Source organism: Sciurus carolinensis, chromosome 5 (genome assembly GCF_902686445.1).
Source record: "Sciurus carolinensis chromosome 5, mSciCar1.2, whole genome shotgun sequence".
NCBI classification, from domain to species: Eukaryota; Metazoa; Chordata; class Mammalia; order Rodentia; family Sciuridae; genus Sciurus; species Sciurus carolinensis.
The window spans coordinates 93032733-93049706 of NC_062217.1; the positions used below are offsets into that span (position 1 = coordinate 93032733).

Below are 16974 nucleotides of genomic sequence, written 5' to 3' on the forward strand. Positions count from 1 at the left end.
ATCACACTCCTGTCTGTCTAGAGGATGCAATGAAATATGCTTATCATATGGACCTCCTAGCCTCCCCACACTGGGTGTAAAGTTCAAAGAATTCCTACACTCATTATTCAAAAGAAGAATCCTTAGGCAAGAGCCACCTCTAAACCCTACAGTCAAAAAACTCACTTCCTGAAAATTCCTCAGGTGTCCAGTCTCTTCTATCCTACTTCAGCATGAGGGACCTAGTGTTACAGAATGCCCCATCTACAGCTTTTGGGTCCCTCATGGCCATCTTAGCTCCTTACATGGATTTCTGTATTAAAGAGGTAACCACTATGGTGAGCAGCCTCTGGGTGACAGAGGAAAGATGCCAATGAAAGGGGTCCAAGCTACCACTAAGGCCACTGCAGCAGGGTCTCCTCTGATGAGAAAGGAACCCATTCAGGTAACAAGGGCCCAAATGTGGATACACCTTTGAGAATGTGGGGCAATAGAATTAAAATAGATGGTAAGTCAAATGCTAATTTGCTGGAATCATAGCAAGAGTTGAAAAGGGACCCACAGTTCCTCCATGTAAAGAAGCAGAAGCCAAAGGTAGATGTAAAGAGCACAGCAAGAGCTGGGCATGGTGGCACATGCCTGTAATCCCAGTAGGTCTGGAGGCTGAGGCAGAAGGATCACAAGTTGCAGGCAAGCCTCAGCAACAGCGAGGCGCTAAGCAACTCAATGAGACCTTGTCTCTAAATAAAATATGCAAAAGGCGCTAAGCAACTCAATGAGACCTTGTCTCTAAATAAAATATGCAACTACTAAAAGTAGTTGAGTGTCCCTGAGGTTCAGTCCCTGATACCAAAAAAGAAAGAAAAGAAACAGTGAAATGTTCTAACAGTGGGAGTCATGAAATGGGAGCCATGCCTATTTCATGGCTCTAGGATATTTATGGGTACATAGACAATGTAGGTGCCCATATTTACCTACCAATTGGACTGGAACATGCAATGGGGGAATGCCATACGTCCCAGCAAAGTTTCCAAAGCCTTATCCAAGTGTCAGTTCGGTTGGGACACTTGCAAGAGACAGTTTTGTGTGAAATGCACACCATGGTTGTATTGGTCATTAGCCTTGTTCTCAGCACATGGGGCCAGTGTTGTGAATGAGATGAAGATCACAGTGCTGGGACTGCATAGAACCAGAGCCTTAATCCACTGTGAGGCCCTTGTCTTCTTAATTGAAGAAATGCACCAAATGAGGAAAGCAGGGTTGGGAAATTGGCTGACACTTGCCACACTGACCGCCTCCCAAAGTGGAGTGAACAGCCCCATAGGAAACCAGTGCTGTGCAAAAGTACCAGATTAGTGCTCTGAACAGACAGAGCAGACAGGCACTGAAAACCCTGGCCCTTGAAACTCTAAAACCAGAAAGGTTCATCATTAGTGAGGCTATTCTGGTTGCCCCATGAACATGGGTCTTGTTTATCTGGGGGATCTTGGCTTGCTGTTGTGATTTAAATTGCTATGGCAGGTTATGGGTGCAGGGATCTGCCCTCCTCACCAAGGAATCTTCCTGAGAGACAATAGTGATACTGCCATTTAACAGTGACAAGTTCTGCTCCCTCTAATGTTGAAGTTTGAACACTAGAGAAGCACGCCAAGGCAAGCATATTAAGCAGTTTTTATTTAAAGGTAATAGTACAGACTTATCCCGGGAGGAAGAAGGGGGCCATGACTGATGTTCTAAAGTCCCAAGAAGTGAGCGCACCCTCCATCTTTTATAGGTTTTTATATAAATTCTCTTTTGTTCTCCAGTTCTCTCCCCCCTTATCTCTCCTTCCTGCCTACAGTGACTAGGCCTGGTTTTGCATTAAGTGAGAAGCCATGGGTAGGGGAAGGGCCAACATGATTCAGGCAGGTAAGGGCCCAGGGGGCATTAATTAGCAGCTCCATGCTAACAGTCCTTGATAAAGGCAGGTAAATTTGGTAATCAATGAGCTCTGGAGATCCTTGACATTCTATTCTTCCAGGGGCAGTCTCCAACTTCCAGAGGCAGATGGCTTCATGGCTTCATTTCCTCCATTTGACTAGATCCCCTATTTCTACACTAACTGACTGTCCTTAATTCTGTTTGTACAGTGAGGGCTAATTGTACAGTGAGGAAACCCAAAAAGGTGGAAATAACAACAATGGAGTCCATCATGCTCCCTCACCTGGATGCTAGGGAAGCAAAGACCAAGATGTTATATGTCATTCAAGAACAATAGCTAAGTTGGGTGTGGTGGCTCACACCTGTAATCCCAGGGACTTGGGAGACTGAGGCAGGAGGATTGAAAGTTGGAGGTCAGCCTCAGCATCTCATTGAGACCCTAAGCAACTCAGGAAAACCCTGCATCAAAATAAAAAAAAGAGGGGGGAGGCTGAGGATGTGGCTCAGTTATTAAGTGCCACTGGGTTCAATCCTTGTTACAAAAAAAAAAAAAAAAAAAAAAGAGTAAGCACATTCTTATAAAAAACATGATATTTTTGGTGCACTGATGATTTTTTAGTAACCCTGTAAATTATGCTGAAGGAGACTTTGAACTTCACAATTGTTCACCCACTGAATAAAGTCATGTCCTTGGAGTTGCTGAATCTCCAGTCAACCTTCCTGGAACGGAGGCTATACCAACCCAGAATTCTTTGCTCTTGCGATTTTATTGTTGCTGTTGTTGTTGTTGTTAGGGGGATGTACCAGGGATGCTCTACCACTGAGTCACATCCCCAGCACTTTATTTTGTTTTATTTAGAGACAGGGTTTCACCAAGTTGCTTAGGGTCTCACTGAGTTGCTGAGGCTGGCCGGCCTTGAACTCTCAATCCTCCTGCCTTAGCCTCTCAAGTTGCTGGGATTACAGGCCTGCATCACCACACCCAGCTTACCCTGGCTAATTTACAGACACACTTGAAGGCACACCCTGTCTTTGTTCCCAGTCTTCCTATTCCCCCTGCCACCTCCACATTTCTTTGCTTCCCCCATCACAGCCTCACCCTTACTCTGCCTCTTCTCTCAACGAAGCCTGATCATGTTCTATTTTGGGAGAAAAGAAAACAAAGGAAAAAAAAAGAAAGAAAAAAAAAACTTTTCCTAAAACTTGAGCCCCCAAACAAGTTCCCATGAGCCATGTTTGTAGAAACTTGAGTTAATCAGTCCCTTAAGGATGATTAAAAGTTTTCAAAGTTTCCCAGGTCCCTGAGGCCTGACCCTCTCCCACATAGAATCTCTGGAGGTAGGATGAGGCAGGAGACTACAGAAAGGGAAATGACTCCCCCGGGTTAATATTTGGGGTGTGACCTGGTCTCTAGAATGGCAGTGGCCTCTGGAGACCAAGACAACTTGGTCCCCAGCAAGCACCTCACAGACCCAGAGTGGTCCAAGCTTACTCAGGGTCTCTCCGGCCTCTCTTTCTCTCATGTCTTCTGTCTTACTTTTCTGAATTTATTAGTTCTTCTTCCATCAGTGTCTCCTCTGTGGTCTGGCTCTCTGGTCCCTCCTCACTTGGTCTGCACTTCCTCAGCTGCCTCTCATACATTCACTCCTCAGATTTTGCTTCCATTCTCTTTTCTTTCTGTGTCTGTCTGACCTGGTGCGTCTCTTTCCTCTCTGGGGCTTCTCCATGTCTTTGTCATTTGGACTGGTTTACTGAATCAACTGCTCCTTTTGTCTGTTTCATGGCATATTCTTCTCTGGAAAAATTCTAGAACCAGAACTTGGATCCTTCCTGATAAAGGGGATGGTGTAAATTCCAGGTAAGTTCCCTGCTGATAACAAGAGCCTGGGGGAGCAGGAGGGAAGCACTGAAGATAGAGGAGGACCTGAGGTGGCAGAGCCCTCCCTGAGTCAAGTGGGGTGGGAATGGAGCCAGGTGGAGAGAGGTGGATGGAGACTTCTGTCCTGGGGCTTATGAGAGATTCCTTAGTTGTCCTGGCCTGTGGAGGCGGGAGGCAGTCAGGTTTCCTGCAGGCCTGTCACAGCAAAACATTGGCTTAATATTTGGTAGCCAAACCTTTAGTTGGACAGAACCCAGGCTGGGAGTGAACTGTGCCAGCAGGCAGAGGAAATGAGATTATTTTAACAGCCCTCCCTCTTGCCTGGCCAAAAGTTTAGTCCTTGTTCCCAATGCCAATTCAATAACAAGGATATGACTTTGAGAAAAAGGAAAAAGAAAGTGTTATTGCTTTGCTAGCAAAGGAGAAACACAGGGGACTCCTGTCCCAGAGGCTATGATTCTGCCCACAAGCAGGAAAGAGGTGATTCAAAGGCTGCATGCCAGGGGTTCTCTTTGGAGTTGACATTCACTTCTTTACTGCTGACCCACCTCTTTGCACACAGTAAACAAACCCACTCAGACATAAGTGGCTGCCATATTATTTCTAAATGTGTGGATCATCTCCTTCCAATTCTTCAAACTTGATAAGAGGAAAAAAGTATGTTTGAAATACAAGCTTCACAGGGAGAAGTCCTTACATTATCATTAAGTCCACAGATATAACTGCCTCGTTGACGTTTTCTAATTTTGCTACTAAAGTGAATAAAGCCAGCTGGGGACACAGCCCATGTTCCACCTATTTGTGAAGCCATCAACACATTAGAGTCACTGGGCACAGTGGCACATGCCTATAATCCTAGTGGCTTGGGAGGCTGAGGCAGGAGGATCATGAGCTCAAATCCAGCCTCAGCAACTTAGCAAGGCCCTAAGCACCTCAACAAGACCCTGTCTCCAAATAAAAAAAAAAAAAAAAAAAAAGGCTAGGGATGTGGCTCAGTGGTTAAGTGCCTGAGTTCAATCATCGGTTAAAAAAAAAAGACATCTGAGCAGTCATCAGATGTTTCCTTTTATCAACAAATATACTTTTCAAAGGCTCATATTTAAGATACAAAAAATGTGATTCTATTATTTCAGGAAGGTTTTCTCTGACATTTATGATAATCCTATGAATTTTTGTCTATACTTCAGTATAGAAGAGCAACTTACCTTTTTGGTCTAAATTATTTACTGTCTCATTCTGAACACTATGGGGACAAAGTCAAATTTCGAGTACACAATCTTTTTATTTTAGAACACATTTGAGAGAATAGAATTGTGAAGTCACAAATTCCTTCCTAAAAATTAATATTTTAGCTTAAACCAGTATAGTGGCACATGTATATAACCCAGCTACTTGAAAGGCTAACATGAGTTCAAGGCCAGTCTTAGCTATTTAGTGAAATCCTGTCTCAAAATAAGATAAAAAGGGCTGAGGCTGTAGCTTGGTAGTTGAGCCCTTGCCTAGTATGTGATGAGAGGCCCTGAGTTCCAGTTCCTGAACTGCAAAACACACACACACACATACACACACACACACACACATGCACACACTAGCTTAGTGACTATAATTTAGTAGACTGACTAAACTTCAGTGATTTTATTGCTGTTATTATATTGGGGACATCTTTCCACTCCCTTCAGATACCCAGAGCATCCAATGCTTAGGGCAGTGAGGAGCATGTAGAGTCCCCTGTCTTCCACCCTCACTCCCTGTTTGAAGGCAGGAGTGTGGGCTTTCATTCCCCATCAACCAGCCTCCACTGGCCTCTGCTGCTTTCTGATTCCAGTCCAGAATCCTTAGCTCACTGGTCCACGACAATGCCAAGTTCACCTCTGCTCTTCTGCTCTCTCCCATAGTCTTATTACACTGTGGCCTACACAATGGTACTTGAGTTGACTCACTCACTTGGTTTAGCCCAGGGCAACTGAAGGTGAATGTGCTTAGAAGTGTGACAAGACACAGATGACTCACGTGGTGGAGAAAAGGAGATGAACTGTAGAGATCAGCTGGGTTCCCATCATCCAGAGACCTGAATTCCAAACTGAGAAGCTGGAATTTGATTCTCAGGAAGATGGGGAGCCATGGAAGGCCTCGGAACAGAGGAGAGACAGGATCAGCCTGAGTGTTAGAGAGATCTCTGAGGTAGGTGTGGAAGATGCAATGGAGGGGATGACAATGGATGTCAAGAGACCAGGGGAATGGAGAAATGGTCCATACCTTGGCTACCCAATATGGTGGCCATGAGGAGCCTGTCTAGTTGATACCTGAAATGTAGTTAATGTAAAGTGAGGTGTGCTGTGAATGTAAAGCCCCAACCATACACAATCCAACAATGAGAGTGGAAAGAGACTAGTGGATGATTTCTTCACATTGACTTCATGTTGATTGTTTTGGATATATTGAGTTAAATGAAAGACATTACTAACAGTAATTCCACTGTTTTTTTTTTCCTTACTTTCTTCCTTTCTCTCTCTCTCAGCACTGGGAAGCAAATCCAGAGTAGCTCTCCTATAGAGCTACACTTCCAGCTCTTTTATTTTTTTGAGACAGGGTCTTGCTGAGTTGATGAGGCTGGCCTTGAACATGTCATCCTCCTGTCTCAGTCTCCAACTCTCTGGGATCACAGGCATAAGCCACAACACCTGGTCCAAGTTTTGAGTCAGCAAATAGCAGTACTCCTAGGGAAAGCAGGGTAAACCCTCATGATGAAAGAAAATACTCCTTTCTGTCCTTATGTCATTGTGGACGACATGATCTTGTGATGTCCATTCTGTGCTCAGTACCTTCTAAATGTCCCTTGTTTGAACTCCATAGACCAGCAGCACTGCCTGCCCCTGGATTTCCAAGAAGCCACAGAGACCAGAAGACCAAGGACAAGCCAGGAGCAATGGCAGGGACAGGGCTAGGACAGCGTCCATCTCCAAGTCTGCTGCCTGTGTGATGGGACCTCCTGACCCTGGCTCCCAGGCCAACTACACCTCAGTGCTGGATTTCGAGCTCTTAGGAGTCACAGATGTGCGAGGTCTTCAGCTCCTTCTCTTCGGGGTGCTCCTGGTCACCTACTTGCTGACCCTCTTGGGCAACCTGCTCATTATCACCCTGACGTTGGCCGACCACCGCCTACATATCCCCATGTACTATTTCCTGCGCCACTTCTCCCTGTTGGAGGTGGGGTTCACGTCCACTGTCACCCCACAGATGTTGGTCCACCTCTTCTCTGGGAGCAGGACTATCTCCCGTGACAGATGCTTTGCGCAAACTGGGCTCTACTTCATCCTGGGCACAGTGGAGTCCTTGCTGCTGGCAGTGATGTCTGGGGACCGCTACCTGGCCATCTGCCACCCACTGCACTACTCAGCTCTCATGACCCCCTCAGCATGTGTCTTGCTGGTGCTAGCCTGCTGGGGCACCAGCGTCTTGGTCCTTGGGGTGCTGTGCGCCTGGATGTTCTCCTTGCACTTCTGTGGTCCCCATGTCCTCAACCACTTCTTCTGTGACAGCACCCCCTTGCTGGAGTTGATATGTTCCGATACCAGGCTCCTGCAGCTGGTCAACTTCCTGGTAGCCATTTGCACCCTGCTCAGTGCTGTGCTATTGACGGTTTTGTCCTATGGCTGTATCCTTCGCACTGTCCTGTGCATGCCTGCATCTGGGGGTCGCAGAAAGGTCTTCTCCACCTGCTCCTCCCACATGCTGGTTGTATCACTCAGTTATGGGAGCTGCATAATTATGTACCTCAACCCCAGGCAGACTGGGCAACTTACCCTCAACAAAGGAGTAGCTTTCTTCAACACCACGTTATCACCTCTGCTGAATCCCTTCATCTACTGCTTCAGGAATGAGCTGGTCCAGAAAGCCAGCAGGGACATGCTGCTGAGGTGCAGAGCATTTTCCTCTAAGATATTCAGTAGGAAAGTTTTCCAAAACTCTACATCTAAGCCAGGTGTGATGGAGCACACCTGAGATCTCAGCAGCTCAAGAGGTTGAGGCAGGAAGATTGCAAGTTGGAGGCCAGCCTCAGCAATTTAGTGAGGCCCTGAACAATTTAGTCAGACACTGTCTTAAGAAGAAGTCGAAGTAGAAGAAGAAGAGAAGGAAGAAGAAAAATTAAAGAAGAAGAAGAAACTCTATTTCCTTTGGTTTCATTTTATTTTTCAAAGAAGATGAAGACACTTTTACTGGAGTGGGGAGAGAAAAATATCAATTCAAAAACTGATGCTGGTAATGTTACAGTAGAGAAAACTGACAAACACTTCAAGGTCAAGGTCAATGGTGACAGGTCATGTTTATGTGTACCCTTGCCATGATGTGATGCAAATGGCACTTTACCTCTGTCATCTTCCAAAAACCAGTGACCCCAGGATGATAATGAGAAAAAACATCAAAGTCCAGTAGCAGGAGATCCTGTAGCATAACTGACCAGTGCTCCTCAAACTCTCAAGGTCATCACAGACGAGAAAGGCCTACGTGCTTTCATGACCAAGAGTAGCCAAATGGGATAAGATGGCTGGGTGGAGGGTGGGATCCTGAGTTGGTCCTGAATCAGAATCATTCCAGTGAAACTGAGAAAATCTGAGCAGACCATGGACCACAGTTGATATAAACACTTCTATAAACACTGATATAAACACTACTTCATTAATTGTAACAAATATGCCATATTAATATATGTTAAAACAGTGCAAAGTTTTGGAATGTTTCTGGCCTATCTTCTCAATTTTACTGAAAGTCTAAAAGCATTTTAAGAAATAAAATCTGTAGTAGTGGGTCATGATGGTGCACTTCTATAAGCCCAGCAACTCTGGAGACTGAGGCAGGAGGATCAAAAGTTTGAGGTCAACCTGGGCAACCTAGTGAGGTTGTAAGCAACTTAACAGAAACCTGTCTCAAAATAATAAAAGGGCTGGGGATGTAGCTTAACATTTAAGCACCCCTGGGTTCAATCCTTGGTACCAAAAAAAAAAAAAAATGAAAGAGATAAAATCCATAAATAGAAAAAGAGGCTAATTATCAACAATCAACAGTCAAAAAATGGAAGATGGAACCGAATACTCTTTTGATTAGACAATAGCCTACTGACAACTATTGGCAGGCCACTGATCATTGTGCATATCCTGAAATTTCAGTGACATTTCCCTGGCATCTGACCTTGCTTCCTCTGAAAATTGCTTTATAAGGACTTTTTTATATGATTGCAAATATTTCCTTTATGACTTAGTTATTGAATGAATGCATCACCTTCTTCCCAGTGAATGTGCCATGATTTATTTAATCTGCCTCCTCTTTGGGACCTTTCACTGCTCGAAATAAATCTATTCCTAAGAGTGTGAAGTCACATGCCTGTCATCCCAGTGACTCAGAGGCTGAGGCAGGAGGATGGAGAGCTGGAACCCAGCCTCAGCAATTTAGTGAGGCCCTAAACAATGCAGAGAGACCCTGTCTCTAAATAAAAAACAAAATATGACTGGGGATGTGACTCAGTGGTTGAGCACCCCAGGCTCAATCCCCAGTACCCCCACCCAATAAAATAAAGAAAGAAAAGTAGGAAGAAGAGGAGGAGGAAAAGGAAAAAAAGCTATTCTGGGGTCTGAGCATGTTTGAGACCCTGTGTTCCATCTCCAGCACCTGAAATTTAATAATAATAATAATAATAAAAATAATAATAATAATAATAAATGTTTGAATAACTTCATTTAGCCATCCCACAATTTACATGTCAAAACATAAATATGTATAATTTTTACTTGTCAGTTAAGATAATTTTAAAAACAAATAATGCTTTTCTGTACCTTACTAATAATGAAGCTTTTTTCTGCAATTTGGGTGACTCCCTGGTGAGTGATTCACTGTTTGAAATATGACTTTTGAGTAGAAAAGCATCAATGATTTACATGAAAATGATTTTCCCAAAGGTTTTTGTATGTTTGTTTTTTGGTAACAGGGATTGAACCCAGGGGTGTTTAACCACTGAGTCACATCCCCAGGCCCTTTTTTGCGTTTTATTAGAGGCAGGGTCTCACTGATTTGTTCAGTGCTTTGCTAAATTGCTGAGTCTGGCTTTGAACTCTTGATCCTCCTTCTTCAGTCTCCTAAGCCTCTGGGATTACAGGCATGTGCCACTGGAATCAGATGGTCTCCAGAATCAGAATATCCTATTTGAAGAGCAGGACCTCCAGAAACGTAGGTTGGGTGGGGTGGATGTCTCTGCCTTCCTCAATGTGAGCATCCTTCAAAAGGACATAGACTGTGAAAAGTTCTATAGCTTTATACCCTTGAGTTTCTAGGAATTCGTTTTGGCCATGAGCTATATACTGGAGGGTGGGGAGAGTGGGCTAGGCCCAGATCAGACCATGACTAAGCTGTTGACTGAATACAGGCTTCCAGAAAGGAATTTCTTGCACTCACTGTTTTCTTACAGCTTGGGCTGCTGAATTAGGAGTGGAGAAGTTACCTGGAAAACCATCTTTGCTGGAAGAGTTCACCTCAGTTCAAGATGGAACTGCTAGCCAGTTGTAGTGGTGCATGCCTATAATCCCAGTGACTCAGGAGGCTGAGGCAGGAGGATCACAAGTTGGAGGCCAGTCTCAGAAACTTAGCAAGGCCCTAAGTAACTTAGTGAGACCCTGTCTCTAAATAAAATATAAAAAAGGTTTGGGGTATATTTGCCCGTGTGGCTGGAATCATGAACAACAAAAAGTGCAGGGGCCCTGGGCGGGTGCTTGGATGGTTACAGGGATGTGGGGGACACTGTGCCCCCGTCCTTGTGGCCTGGCCCAGTTGTGCCCGCCACCGCCCTCAATGCCACTGGAAGCATCCATTCGCCACCACCAGCATAGCAGCATCCTCCCAGTACTGCCAGCTGCTGAGCGACTATGGGCCACCATCACTGGGCTACACCCAGGGAAATGGAACAGCCAGGTGCCCCAGAGCAAGCACTTAGAACTGCCGGCCATCACTGAAGGGGAAGGAGAAGAGACCCACCTATGCAGGGAGAAAGAGCGCCTGGAGAGACTAAAGCCAGACATCATTCATGCTCCAGGACTGGTTCAAGAGTACATGGTTGAAACAGAGGAAGGACAGATACTAGCCTCCTTGTCAACTGGGGAGGGTCTCCCTACAGTATGAGAGGTGACAGCTCATCTTCCCTGCTCAGATCAAACCTTCATTTTCAAAATGGTAGCAGTTAAGTTTTTTTCTCCTAAGGTTTACAGTCTCAAAATATTGGGAAAATATTTCCAAGCTAATTAGGATTTGCATTTTAAATAGTTAGGAATGACCCAGGTTTTTGTTTTGTTTTGTTTTGTTTTTGTTTTTGTTTTAAGCATTGATTTAAAAGATGCGTTTGAAGTTATTTTACAGCAAACTCTTGTTTGGCTCTGAGATCCTTTTCATCTTTTGAATACTTTATGTCACCCAGTTGTTCTTTGTTCCTTTTCATAAGATCATTTGATCCCAAGGACTTTGTCTTGAACATCTTCATTTAACTGACCCCGGGTGCCATACAGTGTAGATTCTGCTTAAAGGCACTTCTGTTTTGCTTGAGTTTTTGCATGATTCTTAGTGCTTTGAAGTCAATTTTAAGAGTGTACAAACTATAAATACAGAAGAAAGAGCAAACTCCTTAATTTAACAAGGAACCTGAAAACTTTCATACTAACACTGTATGTAGACTTCAGTTCTGTGTTTACTGCAAGTTGATCAAAACATCCGGAAGAAAATGACTAAAATGCTTCGCATCGTTGTATGTATTTACTTGATGTATTAAAACTTATTTTCATTAAAAAAATAAAATCGGTTTGGGGATGTGGCTCAGTGGTTAAGAACCTCTTGGTTCGATCCCCAGTAACACCCTACAACAAAGATGGAACTGCTGAGATGGACCCAAAGCAAAGTTCAGGAGCAAGGGCTCTACCCTGCAGCAGGGCTCTCTGGAGTTCTCCAGCTGTCTGTATGAGTTCCAGGATGAGGAATTTATCAACAGGCCCTGAGCCACTTCCAGGAGGTGGTCGGTGACTTTACCATCAAGAGGGAGCACGTGGTCTGCTCTTTGTGTGCAAGGAGCTGCATGAGCATCCAGGTGCTGCACTTGTGGAGCTAGAGTGTGGACCGAGAGGGCCTCTCGACATGGGCTTCTGGAACACGGGTGCCATTGGCACCTACATAAGTACCCCTCGGGCTGGACCTCCTCTAGTGGTTCTTTACTAGGGGAGATTCTGCAGCCCCTCACCAAGACACACTTACCAATAATCTGGACACATTTGGCAACATCTGGGCAGCAGGTGATTTCTCAGACATTTAGTGGTGAGAAGCCAGGGAGGCTGCAAAACATCCTGTGATATGCAGGGCAGTCCCAGAATGATCTGGTCCCAAAACGCCAGTACTGCCAGAGCTGAGAACCTGCTCCAGAACAACATGCACTGTGACTACACTGGGGTTTATGTCAAGGACAATATTCAATCAAGAAATATTGGCCAGGTCTGGGGCAGGCATTTGTGATCCCAGTGACTCGGGAGACTGAGGAAGGAGAATTGCAAGTTCAAGGGCAGTCTGGGCAATTTAGTGAGAGACTTTCTCAAGACTATAAAAAGGGCTAGGAGTGTAGCTCAGTGATAGAGCACTTGCCTACCACATGCAAGGCCTTGGGTTTAATAGCCAGTATCACAAAAAGAGAAAAAGAAATGAATGGGCAAACAGAGCAGCAAACATATCAAAGATTAGGAGCTTCAGAGAGAGGGACCAGCATGGTGGTACCCACCTGTGATCCCAGTGGCTCAGGAGGCTGAGGCAGGAGGATCTGGAGTTCAAGGCCAGCCTCGGCAATTTAGCAAGACCTTAAGCAACTCAGTGAGACCCTGTCTCTAATAAAATACAAAAAAAAGGCTGGGGATGTGCCTCAGTGGTTAAGCATTCCTGGGTGCAATACTGGGTACCAAAAAAGAGGGGAAAAGAAAAAGGTCCATAAATATGTGTCAAGTTTTTTTGTTTGTTTGTTTGTTTGTTTGTTTTTTTCAGGGCCACATGCCCAGAACTTTGAATTAACGCACAGGTAGAAAGTCTTTACCCAAAGTTCTTGGGAACAGAAATGTTTCAAATTTCAGATTTTTCAGGCTCCAGAATATTTGCAAATACATAATGAGGTAACTCAAGGATGGGACCTAAGTTGAAACACAAAATTCATATGAATTCCTATGTGTTTTTGTTGTACCTTATAGACATAGACAGAAGAATTTTCTTTCTTTCTTTCTTTTTTTTTTTTTTCAGTGCTGGTGATCAAATTCAGGGCCTTCTACCATTGACGGCACCCCAGCCCTGCACAATTCTTGCTCCCCATCAGAAGTCTTTCAATAAATTTCAGTTGCCAGGTGTGGTGGTGCATGCCTGTAATCCCTGTAGTTTGGGAGGCTGAGACAGGAAGATCATGAGTTCAAAGTAATAGTGAGGCCCTGAGAAATTCAGTGAAACTTTGTCTCTAAAAAAAAAAATAGGTCTGGGAATATGGCTCAGAGTGTTCAATTCCCAGTACCCCCCAAAAAAACAAAATTTAAAGATAAAATACAACAGAGGATGTGCAAAGATTACATGAACACCAAGCAGTTTTATGTAAGGGATTGAACTGCCTGAATATAGTATCCTTGAGAGGTCCTAGAACAAATCCCCAGTAGAGGCTGAGTGACCATGGTGTAGGTCTGTGCAGGGTGATTGACAGACCAGGTGGATGCAACCCGGCAGCAGAGAAGCAGGATGGTGGCCTCCTCCCAGTCTCTTCCCTCCCAGCTTGAGGAAGTATCTGCTGGAGGCTAGGGCTTGTTGGGAGATGGTGTCTGTGCTGAGCACCAACCCCTAACTGAAGGAGATGAATCCAACAGGAAACCCCCTGGAGCATTCCAGCCTGCAGTTGCTGTGTCAAGAATGGAGGCACTCGGGCTGCGGCTGCAGACCTTGGGTGAGGGCTTGAGGGTCAACTCCAATGGCAAACCCCTTCTCACTGACGTGGTGGAGGAAGGACCCAGCATGTGCATGCAGCATTCACAGCAGAACTGCTCCCACAGCTGAAGGTGGAGACAGCCTATGGAACCATGGAGGAATGACTACACAAATAAAATGTGGTCCACACAATTTAAGTAAAAAGGAAAATAATCAACTTTGTCATGTGAAAAATTTAAGTACCACTTTTTTTGTGGGGGAGGGGGGAGTGCCAGGGATTGAATCCAGGGGCACCTAACCACTAAGCCACATTCCCAACTCTTTTTATTTTTTATTTGGAGATAGGGTCTCACTGGTCACTTAGGGTCTTGCTAAGTGACTGAGGCTGGCCTCCAACTTGCAATCCTCCTGCCTCAGCCTCCTGAGCCACTGGGATGACAGGCATGCACCACTACACCTGGCCATGTGGGGTCAATGACTTTGTTTTAACTGAATTACTTCTTTTGAGGTCCCTTCAAAGTCTAGCACAGTCAGGAATGCTGCATATTTTGTAATCCCAGTCACTGGGGAAGCCGAGGCAGGCAGACCAAGTTCAAGGCCAGCATGGGAAACTTAGAAAGATCCAGTTTCAATATTAAGAAAAAATTTTTTTAAAGAATTGGGGATGTAGGTCAGTGGTAGAGTGCCCCCAGAGTTCAATCTTCAGTCCTGGAAAAACATCTGTAAAAAGTTTATTCAGAAATGGATGTAGTTGGTACAGGCCTGTAATCCCAGCCACAAAGGAGGCTGAGGGAGGAGGATTGCAAGTTCAAGGTCAGACTCAGCAATTTAGCAAGGTACTGAGCAACTCTGTAAGATCCTGTCTCTAGATAAAGTTAAAAAAAAATAACTGGGGCTGTGTCTCAGTGGTTAAGCACCTCTTGGTTCAATTCCTGGTACCAAATTTTTTTAATTAATTAATTAAATTTAATTTAATAAAATTTCCCTACCCTGTACAGTCAGCACTCCCAGTTACATGGGCACAGGAAGCAGATGAGTGCACAATTTCTATTAATTATATTCATCCTGAACATTCCCTGTTCCTTTCTTCCTGTGCTCTTTCCTTTTTTCTCTTCCTCATCTTGATTGTCCCGCATCCTTCCTGTTTGGGCTACGAAGCCTGTGTGGGTCTCTCAGAGGTGTTGCGGTGCAACACCCACATCTGTGAGCTGGGTCTGAGCTTCAAGGATCTGGGAAACAGGGGCTTGTGGCCGCTGGGTCAGGGGCTGGGGCACCTCATCTACAGGGTTCAGAAGCCTTGGTGAGTGTCTGCAGGGCAGGGTGGCTTCTGAGGTGGGAGTGTCTTCCCTGCCTTTTCCTATTTAAGGGTTACCTCTCTGTCCCCTGGAAGATCCATGTGTCCAGGTGCACCGTCCTTAGCCAGGCTTCCTACTGGCTTGAGGGCAAAGGCACTGGGCTTCCTCATCCCATCCAGCATTGCTTCTGAATGTGTGTTTTTGGGAAAAAAGAATGTCTCCCCTTGGGCCCATTAGTGACTTTTTAGTAACTTCTAGCTAATGAAAATGCAGGGCTCAGCGGAGAGCACTTTCCTAGCATGCAGGACCTGCCTTCCAGCCCAGCACAGCAATAAAATGAGGACTCTCCCAAAGGGCCAGTAGCTGGGGCCTCACTGCCCAAGCCTGTGAGTGTCTCTTCTCCATGCTGGGGGGCAAGACACCTTGATCCAGCTCTACTTGACCAACAATACCCTGGGGGGCAGTATGTGCGGCCACTCTGCCAGGGGCTTAGACATCTGTGCTGCAGACTCCAAATCCTCTGGTGGGAGGTGTCTCCTGGCTCTCTGAAGGGTAGGACACAGGGTTTCCAGCTGGGAGCCTGGGGTTCAATAACTCTCCAACTCACAGCTTGGAAAACAAATCTAGAAACTTGAAAGTGCTTCCTCATGAGCTGCAATCCCAGAGATGAGGCGCACCTGTGCTACCTGCTGGCTGAGACCTCCACAGACCTCCTGAGTCAACTGGGCCAACGTGGCTCACTTCTCTCCCTGCATTCAAATTCCTTCATTTCGAAGGGAAAAAAATAACAGAATGAATCAAACAACATTACCCTATGTAAATTTGTGATTACATAAATGGTATGCCTTTACTCCATGTATAGAGAAACAACATGTATCCCATTTGTTTACAATAAAAAAAAAGAATAAAAGAGGTTTTGATGATCTCCAAAAAAAAAAAAAAATTCCTTCACTTCAACTAGGGAGCATATATTTCAAGGTTTTTTTTTAATTCTTAATACCTACATCTGTAAAACAAGGGAAGGGCTTGCTTCTTCCTAGGGTGGTCATTGTTGTTGTTATTTATTATTATTATTATTATTATTATTATTAACATTATTATTATTTTGGTATTGGGAATCGAACCCAGTGGTGCTTAACCACTGAGCAACGTCCCCAGCTCTTTTTATATTTTACTTAGAGACAGGGTCTCCCAGAGTTGCTTAGGGTCTTGCTAAGTTGTAAAGCTGGCTTTGAACTCATGATCCTCCTGCTTCAGCCTCCTCAGCTGTTTGGATTACATCACGTTCAGTTCTTTTTATTTTTTATTAAAATCAGCATACTTGCCAAGCCCAGGCCTGCACCATCAGGCCCACGGTCTCCAGCGCTGAGCCCAGGCCTGTACCCCAGCCTGCAGTCTAGAGCCCAGGCCCACATCCCATACGGTCTTGTGCCTGCACTGCAGCTGACCTCTTATGAACATGGGTGCCTTTGCCCAAAAGCATTGATTAATACCGACCTGGATGTAGTGGGACAGCAACCTTCTTGGGACACTATATTATCAAGTTCCTCTCAAGCATCAGGCTACTGAAGAATAGGAGGTTTGAATAGTACAGTATAATTTTATTGCAGAATTCTTTTTTAATTAGTAGTAGTATTATGATTATTACTATTATATCTACTATATTCTTATTTTTTTCTTTTATTAATATTTTTCTCACACTATTTTCCTATTATCTATCTGTTTCCTTGGAGACTCTTTCTCCCTTTTCTCATGCTAACAACCTATTTCTTTTAATTCCACATTCACTATTCCTATTATGTAGTACCTCTATAGACGCCTTATCTTCTACATCTCTCCCCATCCTCTTTGTCCACCATTAGAAATTGTGGTCCTTAATGCAAGTCTATTGGTTATGCTGTAGATAATAATTTGACTTCATCATCTCTGTTTATTAAG

General features: G+C 44.6%; 1 protein-coding gene across 1 annotated transcript; it reads left to right on the plus strand.

The window, feature by feature from the left end:
* The first annotated feature begins 212 nt into the window (after positions 1-212).
* Positions 213-10333, plus strand: LOC124985656 (olfactory receptor 49-like). Its single transcript, XM_047554338.1, has 3 exons — positions 213-305; positions 6632-7724; positions 10236-10333. Exons 1-3 carry the CDS (start codon positions 213-215, stop codon positions 10331-10333), a joined length of 1284 nt encoding a protein of 427 aa, XP_047410294.1.
* Positions 10334-16974: the final 6641 nt, after the last annotated feature.